We start from the raw sequence: 20,505 nt of genomic DNA, 5'->3' as shown, positions 1-20,505 counted from the left end.
TCCAGCTTTTTTCTTTTGATTTGTATTTGCATGGAATATCTTTTTCCATCCCCTCATGTTCAGTCTGTATGGGTCCCTAGGTCTGAAATGGGTCTCTTTTAGATAGCCTATATATGGGTCTTGTTTTCTTATCCATTCAGCAAGCCTGTGTCTTTTGGTTGGAGCATTTAATCCATTCACATTTAAGGTAATTATTGATACGTATGTTCCTATTACCATTTCCTTAATTGTTTTGGGTTTGTTTTTGTGGGTCCTTTTCTTCTCTAGTGTTTCCCACTTAGAGAAGAAGTTCCTTTAGCCTTTGTTGTAGAGCTGGTTTGGTGGTGCTGAATTCTCTTAGCTTTTGCCTCTCAGTAAAGCTTTTGATTTCTCCATCGAATCTGAATGAGATCCTTGCCGGGTAAAGTACTCTTGGTTGTAGGTTCTTTCATCACTTTAAGTGTATCTTGCTACTCCCTTCTGTCTTGTAGAGTTTCTGCTGAGAAATCAGCTGTTAACCTTATGGGAGTTCCCTTGTATGTTATTTGTCATTTTTCCCTTGCTACTTTCAATAATTTTCTTTCTCTTTAATTTTTGCCAATTTGATTACTATGTATCTTGACGTGTTTCTCCTTGGGTTTATCCTGTATGGGACTCACTGCGCTTCCTCAACTTGGGTGGCTATTTCCTTTCCCATGTTAGGGAAGTTTTCGACTATAATCTCTTCAAAATTTTCTCTGCTCCTTTCTCTCTCTCTTCTCCTTCTGGGACCCCTATCATGCGAATGTTGTTGCGTTTAATGTTGTCCCAGAGGTCTCTTAGGCTGTCTTCATTTCTTTTCATTCTTTTTTCTTTATTCTGTTCCGCAGCAGTGTATTCCACCATTCTGTTTTCCAGGTCACTTATCCGTTCTTCTGCCTCAGTTATTCTGCTATTGATTCCTTCTAGTTTGTTTTTCATTTCAGTTACTGTATTGTTCATCTCTGTTTGTTTGTTCTTTAGTTCTTCTAGGTCTTTGTTAAACATTTCTTGCATCTTCTCGATCTTTGCCTCCATCCTTTTTCCAAGGTCCTGGATCATCTTCACTGTCGTTATTCTGAATTCTTTTTCTGGAAGGTTCCCTATCTCCACTTAATTTATTTGTTTTTCTGGGGTTTTATCTTGTTCCTTCATCTGGTACATAGCCCTCTGCGTTTTCATCTTGTCTACCTTTCTGTGAATGTGGTTTTTGTTCCACAGGCTGCAGGATTGTAGTTCTTCTTGCTTCTGCTGTCTGCCCTCTGGTGGATGAGGCTATCTAAGAGGCTTGTGCAAGTTTGCTGGTGGGAGGGACTGGTGGTAGGTAGAGCTGACTGTTGCTCTGGTGGGCAGAGCTCAGTAAATCTTTAATTCGCTTGACTCCTGATGGGTGGTGCTGGATTCCCTTCCTTTTGGTTGTTTGACCTGAGGCAACCCAACACTGGAGCCTACCTGGGCTCTTTGGTGGGGCTAATGGAGGACTCTGGGAGGCTTCACGCCAAGGAGTACTTCTCAGAACTTCTTCTGCCAGTGTCCTTGTCCCCACGGTGAGCCACAGCCACCCCCCACCTCTGCAGGAGACGCTCCAACACTAGCAGGTAGGTCTGGTTCAGTCTCCTCTGTGGTCACTGCTCCTTCCTCTGGGTCCCGATGCACACACTACTTTGTGTGTGCCCTCCAAGAGTGGAGTCTCTGTTTTCCCCAGTCTTGTCTAAGTCCTGCAATCAAATCCCACTAGGCTTCAAAGTCTGATTCTCTAGGAATTCCTCCTCCCGTTGCCAGACCCCCAGGTTGGGAAGTCTGACGTGGGGCTCAGAACCTTCACTCCAGTGGGTGGACTTCTGTGGTATAGTTGTTCTCCAGTCTGTGAGTCACCCACCCAGCAGTTATGGGATTTCATTTTGCTGTGATTGCACCCCTCCTACCATCTCATTGTGGCTTCTCCTTTGTCTTTGGATGTGGGGTATCTTTTTTGTTGAGTTCCAGTGTCTTCCTGTTGATGATTGTGCAGCACCTAGTTGTGATTCTGGTGTTCTCACAAGAGGGAGTGAGAGCACGTCCTTCTACTCTGCCATCTTGGTTCAGGCCTCGCCATTGGTAGTTTGATAGGGATTGCATTCAATTTGTAGGTTGCTTTGTGTAGTATAGTCATTTTCACAATGTTGATTCTTCCTATTCAAGACACGTTATATCTCTCCAACTGTTTGTATCATCTTTAATTTCTTTCCTCAGTGTCTTATAGTTTTCTGTGTACAAGTCTTTTGTCTCCTTAGGTAGGTTTATTCCTAGGTATTTTATTCTTTTTGTTGCAATGGTAAATGGGAGTGTTTCCTTAATTTCTCTTTCAGACTTTTCATCATTAGTGTATAGGAATGCAAGAGATTTCTGTGCATTAATTTTGTATCCTGATACTTTACCAAATTCATTGATTAGCTCTAGTAGTTTTCTGGTAGCATCTTTAGGATTCTCTATGTATCGTATCATGTCATCTGCAAACAGTGACAGCTTTACTTCTTCTTTTCCAATGTGGATTCCTTTTATTTCTTTTTCTTCTCTGATTGCTGTAGTTAAAACTTCCGAAACTATGTTGAGTAATAGTGCTGAGAGTGGGCAGCCTTGTCTTGTTTCTGATCTTAGTGGAAATGGTTTCAGTTTTTCACCATTGAGAACGATGTTGGCTCTGGGTTTGTCATATATGACCTTTATTTTGTTAAGGTAAGTTCCCCCTATGCCTGCTTTCTGCAGAGCCTTTATCATAAATGGGTGTTGAATTTTGTCGAAAGCATTTTCTGCACCTATTGAGATGATCATATGGTTTTTCTCCTTCAGTTTGTTTATGTGGTTTATTACATTGATTGATTTCCATATATTGAAGAATCCTTGCATTCCTGGGATAAACCCCACTTGATCATGGTGTATGATCACGTTACGCTAAAAGTAACATGCTGTTGGGTTCTGTTTGTTACTGTTTTGTTGAGGATTTTTGCCTTTGTGTTCATCAGTGATATTTGTCTGTAGTTTTGTTTTTTTGTGACATCTTTGCCTTCTTTTGGTATCAGGGTGATGGTGGCCTCATAGAATGAGTTTGGGAGTGTTCCTCCCTCTGCTTTATTTTGGAAGAGTTTGAGAAGGCTAAGTGTTAGCTCTCCTCTAAATGTTTGATAGAATTCCCCTGTGAATCCTTCTGGTCATGGGCTTTTGTTTATTGGAAGATTTTTAATCACCATGTCAATTCCAGTGCTTGTGATTGGTCTCTTTATATTTTCTATTTCTTCCTGGTTCAGTCTTAACAGGTTGTGCTTTCGTAAGAATTTGTGCAATTCGTCCAGGTTGTCCATTTTATTGGCATAGAGTTGCTTGTAGTAATCCGTCATGATCTTTTGTATTTCTGCAGTGTTAGTTGTTACTTCTCCTTTATCATTTCTCATTCTATTGATTTGAGTCTTTTCCCTTTTTTTCTTGATGAGTCTGGCTAGTGGTTTATCAATTTTGTTTATCTTCTCAAAGAACCAGCTTTTAGTTTTATTGATCTTAGCTGTTGTTTCTGTCATTTCTATTTCATTTATTTCTGATCTGATCTTTATGATTTCTTTCCTTCTGCTATCTTTGCTGTTTTTTTGTTCTTCTTTCTCTAATTGCTTTAGGTGTAAGGTTAGGTGGTTTATTTGAGATGTTTCTTCTCTCTTGAGGGAGGATTGTATTGCTATAAACTTCCCTCTTAGAACTGCTTTTGCTGCATCCCATAGATTTTGTTTTGTCGTGCTTTCATTGTCCTTTGTTTCTAAGTATTTTTTTATTTTCTCTTTGATATCTTCAGTGATATCTTGGTTATTTAGTAGTGTATTGTTTAACCTCCATGTGTTTGTATTTTTTACAGATTTTTCCTGTACTTGACATCTAGTCTCATAACGTTGTGGTCTGAAAACGTACTTGATATGATTTCAATTTTCTTAAATTTACCAAGGCTGGATTTGTGACACAAGATATGATCTATCCTGGAGAATGTTCCATGAGCACTTGAGAAGAAAGTGTATTCTGTTGTTTTTGGATGGAATGTCCTGTAAATATCAATTAAGTCCATCTTGTTTAATGTATCATTTAAATCTTGTGTTTCCTTATTTATTTTCTTTTTGGATGATATGTCCATTGGTGAAAGTTGGGTGTTAAAGTCCCCTACTATGATTGTGTTACTGTCAATTTCCCCTTTTATCCCTGTTAGCATTTGCCTTAAGTATTGAGGTACTCCTATGTTGTTTGAATAAATATTTACAATTGTTATATTTTCTTCTTGGATTGATCCCTTGATCATTATGTAGTGTCCTTCTTTGTCTCTTGTAATAGTCTTTATTTTAAAGTCTATTTTGTCTGATATGAGAATTGCTACTCCAGCTTTCCTTTCATTTCCATTTGCATGGAATATCTTTTTCCATCCCCTCACTTTCAGTCTGTATGTGTCCCTAGTTCTGAAGTGGGTCTCTTGTAGACAGCATATATACAGGTCTTGTTTTTGTATCTTTTCAGGCAGTCTGTGTGTTTTGGTTGGAGCATTTAATCTATTTACATTTTAGGTAGTTATTGATATGTGTGTTCCTATTAATTTTTTTAATTGTTTTGGGTTTGTTATCATAGGTCTTTTCCTTCTCTTGTGTTTCCTGCCTAGAGAAGTTCCTTTAGCATTTGTTGTAAAGCTGGTTTGGTGGTGCTGAATTCTCTTAGCTTTTGCTTGTCTGTAAGGCTTTTAATTTCTCCATGGAATCTGAATGAGACCTTGCTGGGTAGAGTAATCTTGTTTGTAGGTTTTTCTCTTTCATCACTTTAAATATGTCCTGCCACTCCCTTCTGGCTTGTAGAGTTTCTGCTCAAAGATCAGCTGTTAACCTTATAGGGATTCCCTTGTATATTATTTGTTGCTTTTCCCTTGCTGCTTTTAGTATTTTTTCTTTGTATTTAATTTTTGAGACTTTGTTTAATATGTGTCTTGGCATGTTTCTCCTGGGATTTATCCTGTATGGGACTCTCTGTTCTTCCTGGACTTGATTGACTATTTCCTTTATCATATTAGGGAAGTTTTCAACTATAATCTGTTCAAATAGTTTCACAGTCCCTTTCTTTTTCTCTTCTTTTGGGACCTCTGTTATTCCAATGTTGGTGTGTTTAATGTTGTCACAGAGGTCTCTGAGACTGTCCTCAATTCTTTTCATTCTTTTTTCGTTATTCTGCTCTGCAGTAGTTATTTCCACTCTTTTATCTTCCAGGTCACTTATCCGTTCTTCTGCCTCAGTTATTCTGCTATTGATCCCATCTAGAGTATTTTTAATTTCATTTATTGTGTTGTTCATCACTGTTTGCTCTTTAGTTCTTCTAGGTCCTTGTTAAACGTTTCTTGTATTTTCTCCATTCTATTTCCAAGATTTTGGATCATCTTTACTATCATTATTCTGAATTCTTTTTCAGGTAGGCTGCCTATTTCCTCTTCATCTGTTTGGTCTGGTGGGTTTTAACTTGCTCCTTCATCTGCTGTGTATTTCTCTGTCTTCTCATTTTGCTTAACTTACTGTGTTTGGGGTCTCCTTTCTGCAGGCTGCAGGTTCGTAGTTCCCGTTGTTTTTGGTGTCTGCCCCAGTGGCTAAGTTTGTTTCAGTGGGTTGTGTAGGCTTCCTTGTGGAGGGGACTGGTGCCTGTGTTCTGGTGGATGCGGCTGGATCTTGCCTTTCTGTTGGGCAGGACCACATCCAGTGGTGTGTTTTGGAGTGTCTCTGAACTTGCTATGATTTTAGGCAGCTTCTCTGCTAGTGGGTGGGGTTGTGTTCCTGTCTTGCTAGTTGTTTGGCTTAGGGTGTCCAGCACTCTAGCATGCTGGTCATTGAGTGGAGCTGGGTCTTAGCGCTGAGATGGAGATCTCTGGGAGAGCTTTCGCTGTTTGATATTACGTGGGGCCAGGAGGTATCTGGTGGACCAATGTCCTGAACTTGGCTCTCTCACCTCAGAGGCTCAGGCCTGACACCCGGCTGAAGCACCATGACTCTGTCAGCCACCCCCGCTCAGAAGAAAAGGGAGAGAAAGAAAGAAAAAAAGGAAAAATAGATAAAGTTATTAAAATAAAAAATAATATATTATTATATATAAAAAATTTTTAAAGTAGTAAAAAAAAAGGAAGAGAGAGCAACCAAACACAAAAACAAATCCACCAATTATAACAAGCTCTAAAAACTATACAAGGAAAAAAAAAGGACGGACAGAACCCTAAGACAAATGGTAAAAGTAAAGCTATACAGGCAAAGTCACACAAAGAAGCATATACATACACACTCACAAAAGGAGAAAAAGGAAAAAAAAAAATATATATATATATACATTAAAAAATTTTAAAAAGGAAGAGAACAACCAAATCAATAAACAAATCTACCAATGATAATAAGCTGTAAATACCAAACTAAGATAAACATAAAACCAGAAACAAATTAGATGCAGAAAACAAACCCGAAGTCTACAGTTGATCCCAAAGTCCACCACCTCCATTTTGGGATGATTCGTTGTCTATCCAGGTATTCCACAGATGCAGGGTACATCAAGTTGATTGTGGGGATTTAATCCACTGCTCCTAAGGCTGCTGGGAAAAATTTCCCTTTCTCTTCCTTGTTCGAACAGCTCCTGGGTTTCAGCTTTGGATTTGGCCCCGCCTCTAAGTGTTCTTCGCTCAGACAGGGCGGGGTTAAAGGAGCAGCTGATTAGGGGGCTCTGGCTCACTCAGGCCAGGGGGAGGGACGGATACGGATGCAGGGCAAGCCTGCGGCGGCAGAGGCCGGCGTGAGGTTGCACCAGCCTGAGGCGTGCCGTGCGTTCTCCCGGGGAAGTTGTCCCTGGATCACGGGATCCTGGCAGTGGCAGGCTGCACAGGCTCCTGGGAGGGGAGGTGTGGACAGTGACCTGTGCTTGCACACAGGCTTCTTGGTGGTGGCAGCGGCAGCCTTAGCATTTCATGCGCGTCTCTGGGGTCCGGGCTGATAGCCGCGGCTTGCTCCCATCTCTGGAGCTCGTTTAGGCAGTGCTCTGAATCCCCTCTCCTCGTGCATCCCTAAACAGTGGTCTCTTGCCTCTCAGGCAGTTCCAGACATTTTCCCAGACTCCCTCCCGGCTAGCTGTGGCGCACTAGCCCCCTTCAGGCTGTGTTCACGCAACCAACCCCAGTCCTCTCCCTGGGATCTGACCTCCGAAGCCTGAGCCTCAGTTCCCATTCCCCGCCCGCCCCGGCGGGTGAGCAGACAAGCCTCTCGGGTTGGTGAGTGCTGGTCGGCACCGATCCTCTGTGCGGGAATCTCTCAGCTTTGCCCTCTGCATCCCTGTTGCTGCGCTCTCCTCCGTGGCTCCAAAGCTTCCCCCCCACCACCACCCCCCCATCTTTGCCAGTGAAGGGGCTTCCTAGTTTGTGGAAACTTTTCCTCCTTCACAGCTCCCTCCCAGAGGTGCAGGTCCCATCCCTATTCTTTTGTCTCTGTTTTTTTTCTTTTGCCCTACCCAGGTATGTGGGGAGTTTCTTGCCTTGTGGGAAGTCTGAGTTCTTCTGCCAGCATTCAGTAGGTGTTCTGTAGGAGTTGTTCCACATGTACATGTATTTTTGATGTAGTTGTGGGGAGGAAGGTGATCTCCACATCTTACTCCTCTGCCATCTTGAAGCTATCCTGAATGTGTTCTTTATATGATTTGATGTTCCCCAAATTTGACACAAATCTGAAAAGCTTGAGGAATTCAGAGTTATAGAAAATGGCAATGACTCATTTGTTAATAGTGGAGGCATATTAAATATGAATTTGTCTTCATCTAAAAGTTGTCTTGCCTCACCTTTTTCACCAGTTTTCTTAGTGACACAGAGGTAGATGTAGGGGAGCCCACTAACTTATTGCTTTACATTGATTGGTTTGGAGATTTTCAGTATCTGTTATAAATTTTCATAGATTTACTCAGCATGTGATTTTGTGTTGTTTTATCAAGAATAGTAATTGTATTACCATTTTTCCAAGACAGCAAAGTAGCTCCACATTAAAAACAACAATAAGAGCAAAGACAAAGTATATCATCTCTACATTATAAACTCTCTTGACATTTTAAAACCTGGAGCACAGTGTTTGACTCCCCAACTTGACTTTTCACCTATCTCTGTTTTTCAGGATTCAATAAAAATAAGATTGATGAGAAAAAAATAGACTTAGTATCATACCTCTTACCTTTATTTCTGAGATGCCTTAATTCCAGAGAGTAGGACTTAAACTGAGGGTTTAAAACTTACCCACAAAGCATAGGCTTATTCTTTTCTACGTCTGTATATTCTTTTCTTCTTTGCCATATTAGCTGGTCCTCTTAGAAATTATGGTTGTATTGCCTTTATCCAGTACATTCAGAGAAATTAATATTATTGAAAATTTATGTCCTCTGACATTAATCATTATTACCCCCTGGTCATACTTCCATTATAGACTAATATTCTTCACATGCAGAAAAAGGGAACTTGATCCTCTCTGTTAGATGTAACACCAAGAGTTTGTTCTGAAACTGTACCGTAGCTCCTGTACAGTTGGTTCTCAAGGGCTGTGGGATACTGTTTGTTGGCAGTTTCTCACTAAACACTGAAGTTGGGAGCCTTTTAAATTCAGGTTCATTGAGCATCTTCTTTTTTTTTCTGAAGAGTGAAAGTGCAAAGAAAGGAACCCTATAATCAAGATGTGTTCATGTAATCTCATGACAAAATGTAGAAGCTGTTCTACAATATTATTAACATTTTGGCCTAGAAGGATCTTCATATAGTCTCTCAGACTATAATGGATGCTCTTTTCCCTCTTAGCTAAGTTAATTCATAAACATTACCTCACATCAACATATTCCATTATCAATTCAGCATTTAAAATTGATTGCTATCCACACAATATATGATATACTTGATTTTCTTGTTTTTATGTATTTACCCAAGAATAGAATTTCATCCCATAGGTCAATTGCTTCTTAAAAATTATAGTTTAATTATTATCAATAGTTAAATTAAATGTAATTACAGCCTTGAACTAATTCAAATATGATTGTACCTAATTATTCTCATGAAGTGTTTGTGTTAAAGCCAGTAAAATTTTTCATATGATTTTAAAGGTTTTCTGGGGTCAAGAACATTTGAATTGCCTAGTTCTTCTACATGAATTACTCAATGGATACCTTAAAGAGGAGGGAAATTTTGAAGTGCAAGTTTCTGAAACAGTGCCGCAAATTCCATCTCCTATGGAAAAAAATCAGATATTTAAAAGTGAACAAAGTTCAGATGACCTACGGACAGGTCTGTTTCAGTATATACAGGATGCTGGTAAGTAGCGATAGCTTCAGTGTGATTGTGTGTGTGTTTGTTTATTTTACCTGCACATTCAGTAAATAATAACACATCAAGATCACTTGAAAAGTAAGTCAATACCTGCAGCACAAAAATAGTACATTGCCATTCAGTCTCTCTTAAGGGAAAATTCTTGATTTGTTCCTGTCTTAAACCATGTAAACATGATCAACCAGCTTCTTTATATTCTTTTCTTTTATACTCATAATTTTTTCTTGTGTAATAAACCAACATGTTCCCCTTCGAAAGCATACAATTAATTATACTTTCATTTAACAGAAGCTTTGAAAATGCCTGGTGTCTATGAAGTCTTGTTTTACAATGAAACCGAAGATAGCCCAGGGATGATGTTATGGAGATATCCAGAACCTAGAGTGCTCACCCTTGTACGCATAACTCCTGTGCCCTTCAACACCACAGAGGATCCAGATATTAGCACAGCAGACCTTGGTGATATGCTACAGGTATGGAATGGCTCTTCATTTCAAAATAAAAGACAGTGTGGGAAAAATGTTGAGAGCATACCTATCTTTTCCATAAGTTGTATCAGAGAGAAATACACATGTATGTGCGTATACAAACACATACGTATGTACACATTCACACACACACACGAGACACACACATACTAGAAATTGTATAATAAGAGAATAATGTCATTCAGATTCATGGTACATGGCAATCCTGAGAGTTCTTAATTCTACTCTTCAACCTGTTACAGGTAGCTTACATAGTCTCCAGGTAGTAATGGTACAAACAGGTGTCATTGAGTTCACCACACATTTTCTGAGGACCTACCATGTGCTCACAGTCTTCAGCATTTTTAGAACTGTTCTATGAAATGAGATATGTCCCCATAAGGGCCAGAAAGGATGACTTAATTTTCATTTCATTTCCCGAGCTGAAAATGGTCTTGGGCCTCGTGGTAGGCTGATAGGAAAACCATCTAACCAGTGATTATATTCTGTATGATTTTGTGGAAAGTTTGTTGCTTGTAATTTCCCTGAGTGTGGATAGCACTATATTATTATTCTACTTATTAATATTCTACGGATCTGAATTTCTCCTAAAATTTGTTTTTCTCTTAGTTGTCCACCTATTACTAGATCACATAACCATCCACTCGAAGTCATTCCTGATTACTCTTTTTCCCTAACTGCTCACATCTAATTCATCAATAAGTCGTGTCAGCTCTACCTCCAAATATGTCCCTATTCCATCTACTTCTTTCTGTTTCTACTGGTACAACTTGAGTTCAAGCTACCATCTTCTGTTCCCTATTACAGTAGCTTCCTAATTGGCCTCTACGATTCCATCCTTGACTCCTTGTAATGCATTTTCCAAACAACAGCTAGAGTGATCTTTTGAAAATGTAGGTTAGGTTACATCACTCCCCTAACTTAAAACCTGATGGTGGCTCCCTTTAAGACTAACAGAATTTGGTATCTTACTATGGCCTGTAAGGACCTCTGATCTCTGCACTGCCTACCTCTCTTGTATGTCTTGATCACTTATCTCCAGCCCCTGGTATAGAAATACGAGCCAGTTTTTTTAATGACTGCTCTACACTTAACAACTCAGAATAATAATACAAATCAGAGGAGACCACAGTACATATTAACATTGGTATTATTATATGCTTATTTAATTTTTGTTTAAATTCCTGGTTATAATATAGTCAGATGTTCACCTTCTGAATTGATAACAATGAAATGTGTCATCATTTTGTCAACTGAACTAGAGTATGCAGAACTATCCAGTTTGCCAAGATGTCAACAGTATCTACTTTCTTTTGTTTTTTTTTTTCTTGTGGTGAGAACTTTTAAGATCTACCCTCTTAGCAACTCTGCTTTGATTCTTAAATCCTCACATTTGCTTCCCCTTCTGTCAAGGTCATATTCATGATTATCTTCTCTCCCAGTATTCTTGGATTATTTTTGCTAAATAAACTGGCATTGTCTTTGAATCCTGCTGTCTTGTTAGACTTGCCTAAATGTAGAACATCTCTAGTATTTTCAGTCAGAATGAAAATACTCGGGCTGCCCTGGTGGCGCAGTGGTTGGGAGTCTGCCTGCCGATGCAGGGGACACGGGTTCGTGCCCCGGTCCGGGAGGATCCCACATGCCGCGGAGCAGCTGGGCCCATGAGCCATGGCTGCTGAGCCTGCGCGTCCGGAGCCTGTGTTCCACAACGGGAGAGGCCACAACAGTGAGAGGCCTGCGTACCGCAAAAAAAAAAAAAAAAAAAAAAAAAAAATGAAAATACTCATATATCAAAGTTTCAGCATCATGTAAAGGCTTCTTTATAACTGATTTTGGGATTCAGATTTATAGTTACATGTTAGTTAACATAAGCCTGATAACTATTGGTTTGTAGTATTACGCCAGTTGTATTAAACAGAGCATTTAAGGTAGTAAGTACATTCACTAGTGACATGTTCATCTTCTCACTGCCACCGGAGTGGCAGGAGAGCATAGTGGTTAAGATAATGAACTATAGCCAGAATGCCTGGGTTCAAATTCTGGCTCTGCCATTTGCAAACTGTGTCACCTTTGATAAGTAACTTAATCTCTCAGCCTCAGGTTTTCTGTTTTGCTTTTCTTTCATCAGTAAAATGAGGCCACTAATAATGTAATGCTTATAGGAATTAATATTTATAAGACACATAGAACAATGCCTGGCACATGGTAAGTGCTATGTAAGTATGTGTACTACCAGTACTATTACAGTGATTATCGTCAAAAGTCTTTTCATCAAGCAGAAGCATAGGCTAGATCAGAGAGAGCTGGGGACTAATGGCTCTACAGACCAGCTGGAGTAGTCTAGGAGATCTGGGATAGTCCAAGGGGCCTATACAGTAGACTTGGAACATAAGCACTGCGTGAAGGAAGCCTGGCAGGTTTCAACAAGCAAAGAGCTGGTATCAGAGAGGTCCTGCTACATTTCATATCTTGTTGGAAAGAGGAGCTGATACATGGCAGAGTTCAAAGACAAGGACGCTGGCCTACGAAGCAAGACAGGGTTGTACCTACTGTAAGCTGAAGGGGAAACCTTGATCCCAGTGGTAAGAAAGAACACCCAGAATTGACAGCTGGGATGGAAGAACAGAGCAGGACTGGCAGAAAGTTGCCATGCTACTGAGCTCTCAGCCTAAGCTTATATTCCCCCAGCTAGGAGCAGAATTTGTCCCAAGGGTTGGGGTGACCTCATCTGTAGAAGTATGACAGCTTTTTCCTTGATTGCTTGCAGTGCCAGACCCTGAGCATACTCCTGGGGATTCAGAGACAGATAAGACACTGTCCACTCATCAGAAGCTGTCTGTCTAGCAGGCAAGTTTCTCTGGTTGTTTGGGGTAGAAGAATTTCCCTATTTTCAGCATTCAAGCATTCAAGCATTCAGCATTAAACCTCTCTGTTGTCAGAATCATTTTCCTGCTCTATGTGATTATCTCTAGGTCTGTACTGGAGGCACTGCTAAAATATTGAAGTACCAATCCTGAATAGCAGGGAACTTATAAAAAGAAAGCCCTTTATCAACATGGTATAGTGTAGATAATGTAGACATTAAAGTCTCAACTGCTGACTCCTGTTCCCCTCCCCCTTTGTATTTTACTAACTCAGTGACCTTAGGGAAACTGCTGGTCTCTTAGAGCCTTAATGTCCTCAACTGAACACCGGAGTTAATGCTATTTACCTTGCAGAGTTGTCACGAGATTTAAGTGAAATATTATCGCTAAAACAAATAAGTGCCTTACACATAGTGAGCTCTTAATAAATGTTAATTTCCTTCCCTCCACTTCTTCACAAGCAAATGCCTGGACCACTAAAAAGCCTCCTAAGTGAAATTCTAGCCTTCAATCTCTTCTCCTTCCAACCTATCCTACTAACTTCTTAAAGGAACAGGTGGATTGTGTCATTCCCTGAGAAAAACCTTCAGCGGTCCTATCACTGCTAGACTGACCTTGAGGGCCCTGCAGAACCTCCCGACCCAGCTTTGCCTTTCCTTCCCTTCTGCATGATCTATGCTCTAATCAAACTGGCCTATTCAGCATTCCCGAACCAGCCTGTGGTCTCCCACATCCATACCACTCCCTCTTCATTTGAGTCTCTCCCTTTTCTGCTGAAATCCTATCCACACATCCAGACAGCTCCAGTGCCATCTATTCCATGAAGCCTTTCCTGGACACCATCTCCAAACATGATACTGCCTTTCTCTGAAGTTCTATAACAGTTCATGGCACCACTTTTATGCTGTTTCTCACCTATTCCTCACATTTTAATTATCCATATCTTGTCTCCCTCCTAGACTGTAGGTTTCCAAAGGAAATGATCACATCTAATTTTCATTATGCTCCGTATAGTATCCATTGCAGTGGAGATGCTCAGTATATTGAATGGATCAATGAGTACATGGATGTCTGTGCTCCTATTCTGTATAATTCAAAAGCATTACATTGTTTGTCATTATTTTATGGCACTATTGAATGCATTTGGTTTTACAAACTGAATTATGGCAGGATGCACTGTGTTATGCTTCAGTGGCATTACCTACTATAAACAGGCAGTCTAATGTCATTACATTACACAGACTCTTGGTGAGATCATTGACTCTTCTGCCAAGCCCACTGCCCCCTAGGCAGAGGCTCGTCCTTAAATACAAAAACAAGTTCATCTCCTTGGTTTTAGTCCTAAAAACAGAATCAAGCTTGGATTAATTTTTTTCCTTCAGGACCATTTAATTCATAAGAAACTGACCTTATAGAGTTCACTTATATAGAACCCTTAAATATATCTGTTTATATCTCTTTCCATAATTAATATTAGGATTTATAAACAGGCTCCTCAAATGACTTTATGGAATTTATTTTGCAATTGTACTGAAAAATATGGAAAACATGTCTATAATATTAAACTAACCATAGGTTCAGAATAAAGACCCTGAAATTAATCTTCACAGAAAACCAAAGGAGCTTATTTTGTGGTCAGTTTTATCACATTAAATTTTAAGTGTTAATAGTATATTTAGATGTCAATAAAATTAGGATCTGGGCTTCCCTGGTGGCGCAGTGATTGAGAGTCCACCTGCCGATGCAAGGGACACGGGTTCGTGCCGCAGTCTGGGAAGATCCCACATGCCGCGGAGCGGCTGGGCCCGTGAGCCATGGCCGCTGAGCCTGCGCGTCCGGAGCCTGTGCTCCACAACGGGAGAGGCCACAACAGTGAGAGGCCCGCGTACCACAAAAAAAAAAAAAATTAGGATCTGTAAGTTAGAGTAATGTCATCAACCTAGAAGGAATGTTGTGCTATTTAAATGAGCTGAAATGTAAGAAATTTCTGGCACTGTGTCTGGCACATACTGTAAGTTTTCCTCTCTCCTCATCCTGTTGTGTACACTGCCTACTGAGGATTCCATTTAGGAAATACCCGTGTTCTCAGATTGTAAATTTTTAATTCATCCTTTGTAGTGGAATTGGTAATGGAGATTTTAATTCTCACACAGATCTGACATGGTGCTTGTTCTTGTTCTCTCAATACTGTATTATTCTTGTTTTTATATTTATTTTCATTTATGTATCGTACTAAATTTTTAGATATCTTCATTAGGTATGTGACAGTAGCCCATACTAAATAGCATCTTTCCCCAAGGATCTCAAGAGTGTAAAGCTTGAACATTACAATTCAAGATAAACACTAAGTGTTGGGTTGGGATCACTAAAGCAATTTAAATAGATGTGAAGTAAAGTTAAAGGAGTGAAATGAAGGATAACATAACTGTATGGATTAAAAGGAAAGATACAGGAGCTAAAGTCAGGAATTTCTCTAATGCAAGAAATACTAGGGTGTACATAAGATTACTGGCGTTAAAGTCAAATAAAAGGGAAAGAGCATGTTTAGGTAATGTAGGGAAAAATTAATACATGTTCAAAAAACCTTACATTAGAAAAATTAAACAAGATATTTAAATTCAGATCTACACCTTCAGAAAATGTGAATATAGTTAACAAATGAGAAGATAAACATATATATCTGTTATTTTTATTTCTACTTCATAGCATTTATCATCAACAAGTAATTGCTGAATATCTTCCCAATATCAATATAGGATACTACACTACAATATCAATATAGGATACTATAGACAGTGAAGATATAAAGAGATAGAAGATCTGTCCCTACTCTTGTAAGGTTTATAATCTAATTGAAAAGAGAGGACATAATTGCATATGCAAACTCAGGAGATAGAATAGCTGAATATATATTAGGATAGACCCATTATATAGAAGGAATCATGTAATTTGGGGAATTCTGACATCTGAAGAGTAAATTGAATTAATTGGCAAAAAAAGAATAAATTTGTTACTAAAGCTCTATAATTTCATAGCACTTTCTCAGTTAAAAAGGCATTTTCAAGCTTCAGAATTAGGTGCAGAACTCTTATATGACTAGAGTCCTTGAAAGATATCTTCTCAAGGATAACAGGAAGAAAAAGACAAAAGCAAGCTGTGTCATTTGTTTATTTCTGGTGGAGAAAGAGAATGGTAAGCCAAAGAAATCAATGCACTCATGCCCAATTCATTTTTGTTTATCCAGTTTAAAAGTCATGGAAAATAGTTTTTAAAGTAACACTAATATGACTATAAAAATCAAAGTGAAACCACATTGGAAGACAACAAAAAAAAACGTATACTTGGAAGCCAAGGAGAATCTAAATGGTTGAGATCTGTGTTATTTTTCCTCCAAAGTGTTAGGATCGTCTTTGTGTTTGACCCCCAACACTGTGCTAAGTGCTTTGCATACATAGCCCCATTAAATCTCGTTCTATTCTGAGGGGTGAGCATTATCCCCATTTTATGAGTGGGGAAACTTATAAAGAGACATTAAGTGTTCTTGAATCATAAGAAGTGGGAGAGCCAGAATTTCATCTCAGGTCTTTCTGACTCCAAAACTTTCGTTCTTTACCTCATTTGTAAAACAATGGAATTGTTTTGACACATCTACAAATGGGACACATCTACAATACATTTGTAGATGTATTGTCACATTTAAGTGACAGTGAGGGACTCTGTTGAGAAATGTGGAAAGAAGGAAAATAAAATTATTCCTTTGCTTCAAACTGTTAAATCATGAAATAATGAATCAGACCAAAGATATGCAAAATAACCTTAAATAAATAAAAGGACTCCCAGAAACAAGATGGTTTGGGTATAAAGATATCTAAAAAAAGAATGTTTCCTTCAGAAGGAGAACTGGTGAGCTCTAGAAGCCTAGGATGGTCATGGAAGCATTTGTTGGAAGAAGCCCTCCTGGCAGCATTCAAAGAAATGGTGCCTAAGTGTCTGGTTCACCTGGGAGCTAAATCCCCTTTATGAAGATGAATGTAGCAGCTGTCAGATCTCTGTGTCTAACATTCAAATCATCTAACCCCCCAAACAACCTTCTAATAGTTTGACTCCTGATGCAATCTGTCTACAGAGAGTTTCATACACTTCTCAGGCCAGCATCAGTATCCAGGCTGCTTGGCAGTGATACATCTTATGGTAAATTAATAACTTGGCATCTGGTTTATATATCAGTCTCTAGTGAACTTTGTTACATGACTCAGCATTCCTAAATCTAGCCAGTGCTAGGACACCATGGAAATTTCTTGAGACTGCAAGACCAATGGCCAGATCTTAAATCATGGTGAATCCATCATGCTAAGTACGCTCTTGCGGCTACCTGCCTGCCCAGCATGCTGACCTCTCCCAAATGACGGCTCTATTGTGCAGTATGTCACAAACCTTTCCAAACAAAATCCCACTCTTACTACCTTGAAGAGTTGGGAGGAGTAAAGATAATGTATGTAAAGCACCTGACATAGTGTCATGCATAGTAAAGGCTCAGTAAATTATTATTACAGTGCTCTGTAACTGCTGTCATTATCATCATATCATCATCCTCATCGTCATCCTCTCAATTGACCAAAGAACCTCGATCCCACTGTGTTAGACCAAGAAAGCCCTGTTTTCTTAGAAAGACACTTTTTGTGTTTGTAGTCTGTTAATGTCATAATAATTGTTGAGAATGATGGCTCTGCATGTGATTAATGGAATGCTTTCACTGATACGAATGGCTGCTAGACAAGACGCCACCTTCCCACATGGTCATGGTCAGTGCTCCAAGGTCGTATGTCAGCTACAGTCCTCTAGGTTGCAGGTAGCAGAAACCCCACTGAAGCTGGCCTAGCGAAGAATAGAGGAGAGAGCTAGTATCAAGATACAGTGGGGAAAACAAATACCATATGCTAACACATATATATGGAATTTAAAAAAGGAGTACTGATGAACCTAATGGCAGGGTAGGAAAAAAGACGCAGATGCAGAGAATGGACTTGAGGGCCCGGAGGGGAAGGGGAACTTGGGGTGAAGTGAGAGAGTGGCATGGACATATATACACTACCAAATGTAAAATAGATAGCTAGTGGGAAGCAGCCGCATAGCACAGGGAGATCAGCTCGGTGCTTTGTGACCACCTAGAGGGGTGGGATAGGGAGGGTGGGAGGGAGACTCAAGAGGGAGGGCATATGGGCATATATGTATATGTATAGCTGATTCACTTGGTTGTAAAGCAGAAACTAACACAACATTGTAAAGCATTTATACTCCAATAAAGATGTGAGGAAAAAAAAAAAAAGATAAAGTGGTGAGTCCTAGAGGCCAAGGGCAAAATGCAGCTGGGTCTTTAGTAAAGGATAGGGCCTGGCGTGGAAGACAGGAATCCAGGGGAGTATTTACCTACTCTTACTTTTCTCCACGTCTTTCCCCATATTTGCCTTATTCTTCCTTTTCAACAGACTAGCTTCTTTTTTCCCGTGCTTCTCAGACCACCTGGTAGTCCCCGACAACTCCCAGAGCTCCCAGAGTCACATTTACAAGTCCAACCTCTGGTCCCGTTCCACATTCCTGACTGACCTAGTTTAGTGTCAGGTGCTCTTGGCCCATTTAGCTAAGGCCATGGGGTGGAATCACATTCACCAGCATGACTGTGAATTAGGGGTCATTGTGAGCTTTGCAGATACCCGCGAAGGGATTCATCCTATATCATGTCTCTTAGTGCTCTTGTTTGCCACCCTGGCTAACCTGGCCAAACTCATGGTCAGTACTGGCCTCATGCAGTCAGCTGCTTCTTTCTTGTCTGACCAAATCTGAAGATCTTCACAGTGTATTCTACCCTTCCAAGAGGGAAGCCTTTTATATATGGTCTGTGGTTTTGGAGAATAGTCGCCACTGACAGGAGGAGGCGACTCTAAAAAGACTGCCTCACTAAAAGAAATTTACTCCTTTTTGCTGTGGTTTTTCCAGCTTTCTCTTTTGCAAATATCTGTCAAAGCTGTTTCTCTCTGCACATCACAGGCTATCTGCATCTAGAGATAAACCTCACATCACTTTTTTAAATCTTCTCATTGTCCTCCCCAGGCATCTTCTCAAAATACAGATTAGGCAAGTTTCTATGTCTTACAGATACATATGAGATATTTTCTTTTCCCCAAGTATCTTTCTTGGTCAGTGCTTCCTTTTTAATGCAGTGACTATGTAACACATTAGCAACTCCACAGATTCTGTAAATACTCTCTTGGTTCTAATGATATATGAGAGCTTTATACATAAAATAATTTTCTGTTCTTGAAACTGAGTTTACAATGTGATGCCTAATGTCCGTAGCTTAGTGATTTAATTGTTTGATTTTCTAATAACATTTTATCTTACATACTTACCCACAGACTGAAGTGAAGTTTCATTAAACCTTATAGTTGTGTGGATTTCATTCTTTTTTCGTAATTATGTGCAAAAATGTTCCAAGTCAGAGAGTAATACTCAGTATTACCCAATAAATTAAAAACCTAGACTTTTGCTGCTTTAAACTTGACATTACAAGCTTCCTGTGATTCTAAAGCACATGGACCTGATAGGTAAAGGTTACGATATTAGTACATGGTGACACTACAGAAAAAGAAACCTTCAGAGAATTACTTGGAATCTAATATGATTTGCCTCTTCCATGCACAACTTAAAAAGAATAAAAGGAAGAGTTCTTGGGTGTTTCTTTTCAGCTGTGTTGGGCGGTTCACTTATAGCTGCACATATGTTCCCAGAATCCTGAGCCTTTTTATTTTATAAGCACCTCCTGCCCACTGGCAGCTGTACTAATGTGTCCCAGAAGGCTTTGCTCCTATCCATCATCTTTAGGAGTGGTGCTTAAAGCCAAATATGAAATTCATTTTTGCTGAAATGCAGAAAAGAAGAAGTCTTGCAGGCTTTGAGGAAGTAAGAGGCAGAGCCCGACTCTTAGGAAATAAAGGAAAGAAAAAGTCCTGTGTACCCACTGGACACAATAATAAATGGTTTTGAATGATGGGTAACAGTGCTGGATTGACTGCTAAGTGTTTTGCATCCAGAAGCCATTGCCTCCTTTTTTGGACAATGAAGGGGAACCTAAAATAGAGTATTCCCTGGATATACTTTTAATTATTCTGTCTTCATAGTATTCCCTGGATACACTTTTAAATATTCTGTCTTCATAGTGTTGTAAAAGTATTTTTTAAAAAGCATCTAGAAATATATTAAAAACAGCTCCGCCTGAGAATTTTGAGGTTAATTCAGTAAATACTGATAAAAGGACCTGTGCTAGGGCCATAAGACATACAGAGGGGGAGAGGACTCTAGTTCTGCTCTCAAGGCACCTATTGTCTTTTTTTTTTTTAACATCTTTATTGGAGTATAATTGCTTTACAGTGGTGTGTTAGTTGCTGCTGTATAACAAAGTGAATCAGCTATACGTATATTTATATCCCCATACCCCCTCCCTCTTGTGTCTCCCTCCCACCCTCCCTATCCCACCCCTCTAGGTGGTCACAAAGCACCGAGCTGATCTCCCTGTGCTATGTGGCTGCTTCCCACTAGCTATCTATTTTACATTTTGTAGTGTATATGTGTCCATGCCACTCTCTCACTTCATCCCAGCTTACCCTTCCCCCTCCCCATGTTCTGAAGTCCATTCCCTGTGTCTGAGTCTTTATTCCTGTCCTGCCCCTAGGTTCTTCAGAACCCTTTTTTTTTGTTGTTAGATTCCATATATATGTCTTAGCATACGGTATTTGTCTTT

General features: G+C 39.7%; 1 protein-coding gene across 14 annotated transcripts in view; it reads left to right on the top strand.

Annotated features, from left to right (window-relative positions):
* Positions 1–20,505, top strand: part of VPS13B (vacuolar protein sorting 13 homolog B) — a 795,150-nt gene that overhangs the window by 639,877 nt on the left and 134,768 nt on the right. For all 14 annotated transcript variants that reach the window (XM_089898526.1, XM_089898529.1, XM_089898532.1 and 11 more), the window contains 2 exons: positions 9,133–9,340; positions 9,644–9,828. In XM_089898526.1, the coding sequence (XP_089754652.1) occupies positions 9,133–9,340; positions 9,644–9,828 (393 nt within the window). The remainder of the gene's footprint in view (positions 1–9,132; positions 9,341–9,643; positions 9,829–20,505) is intronic.

The sequence above is a fragment of the Delphinapterus leucas genome, chromosome 17 (assembly GCF_059928025.1).
Source record: "Delphinapterus leucas isolate spDelLeu-1000000601 "Yukka" chromosome 17, BTC_Dleu_Yukka2, whole genome shotgun sequence".
NCBI lineage: Eukaryota > Metazoa > Chordata > Mammalia > Artiodactyla > Monodontidae > Delphinapterus > Delphinapterus leucas.
The sequence above is the reverse complement of the archived record's forward strand: the minus strand, read 5'-3'. Positions and strand labels throughout refer to the sequence as shown.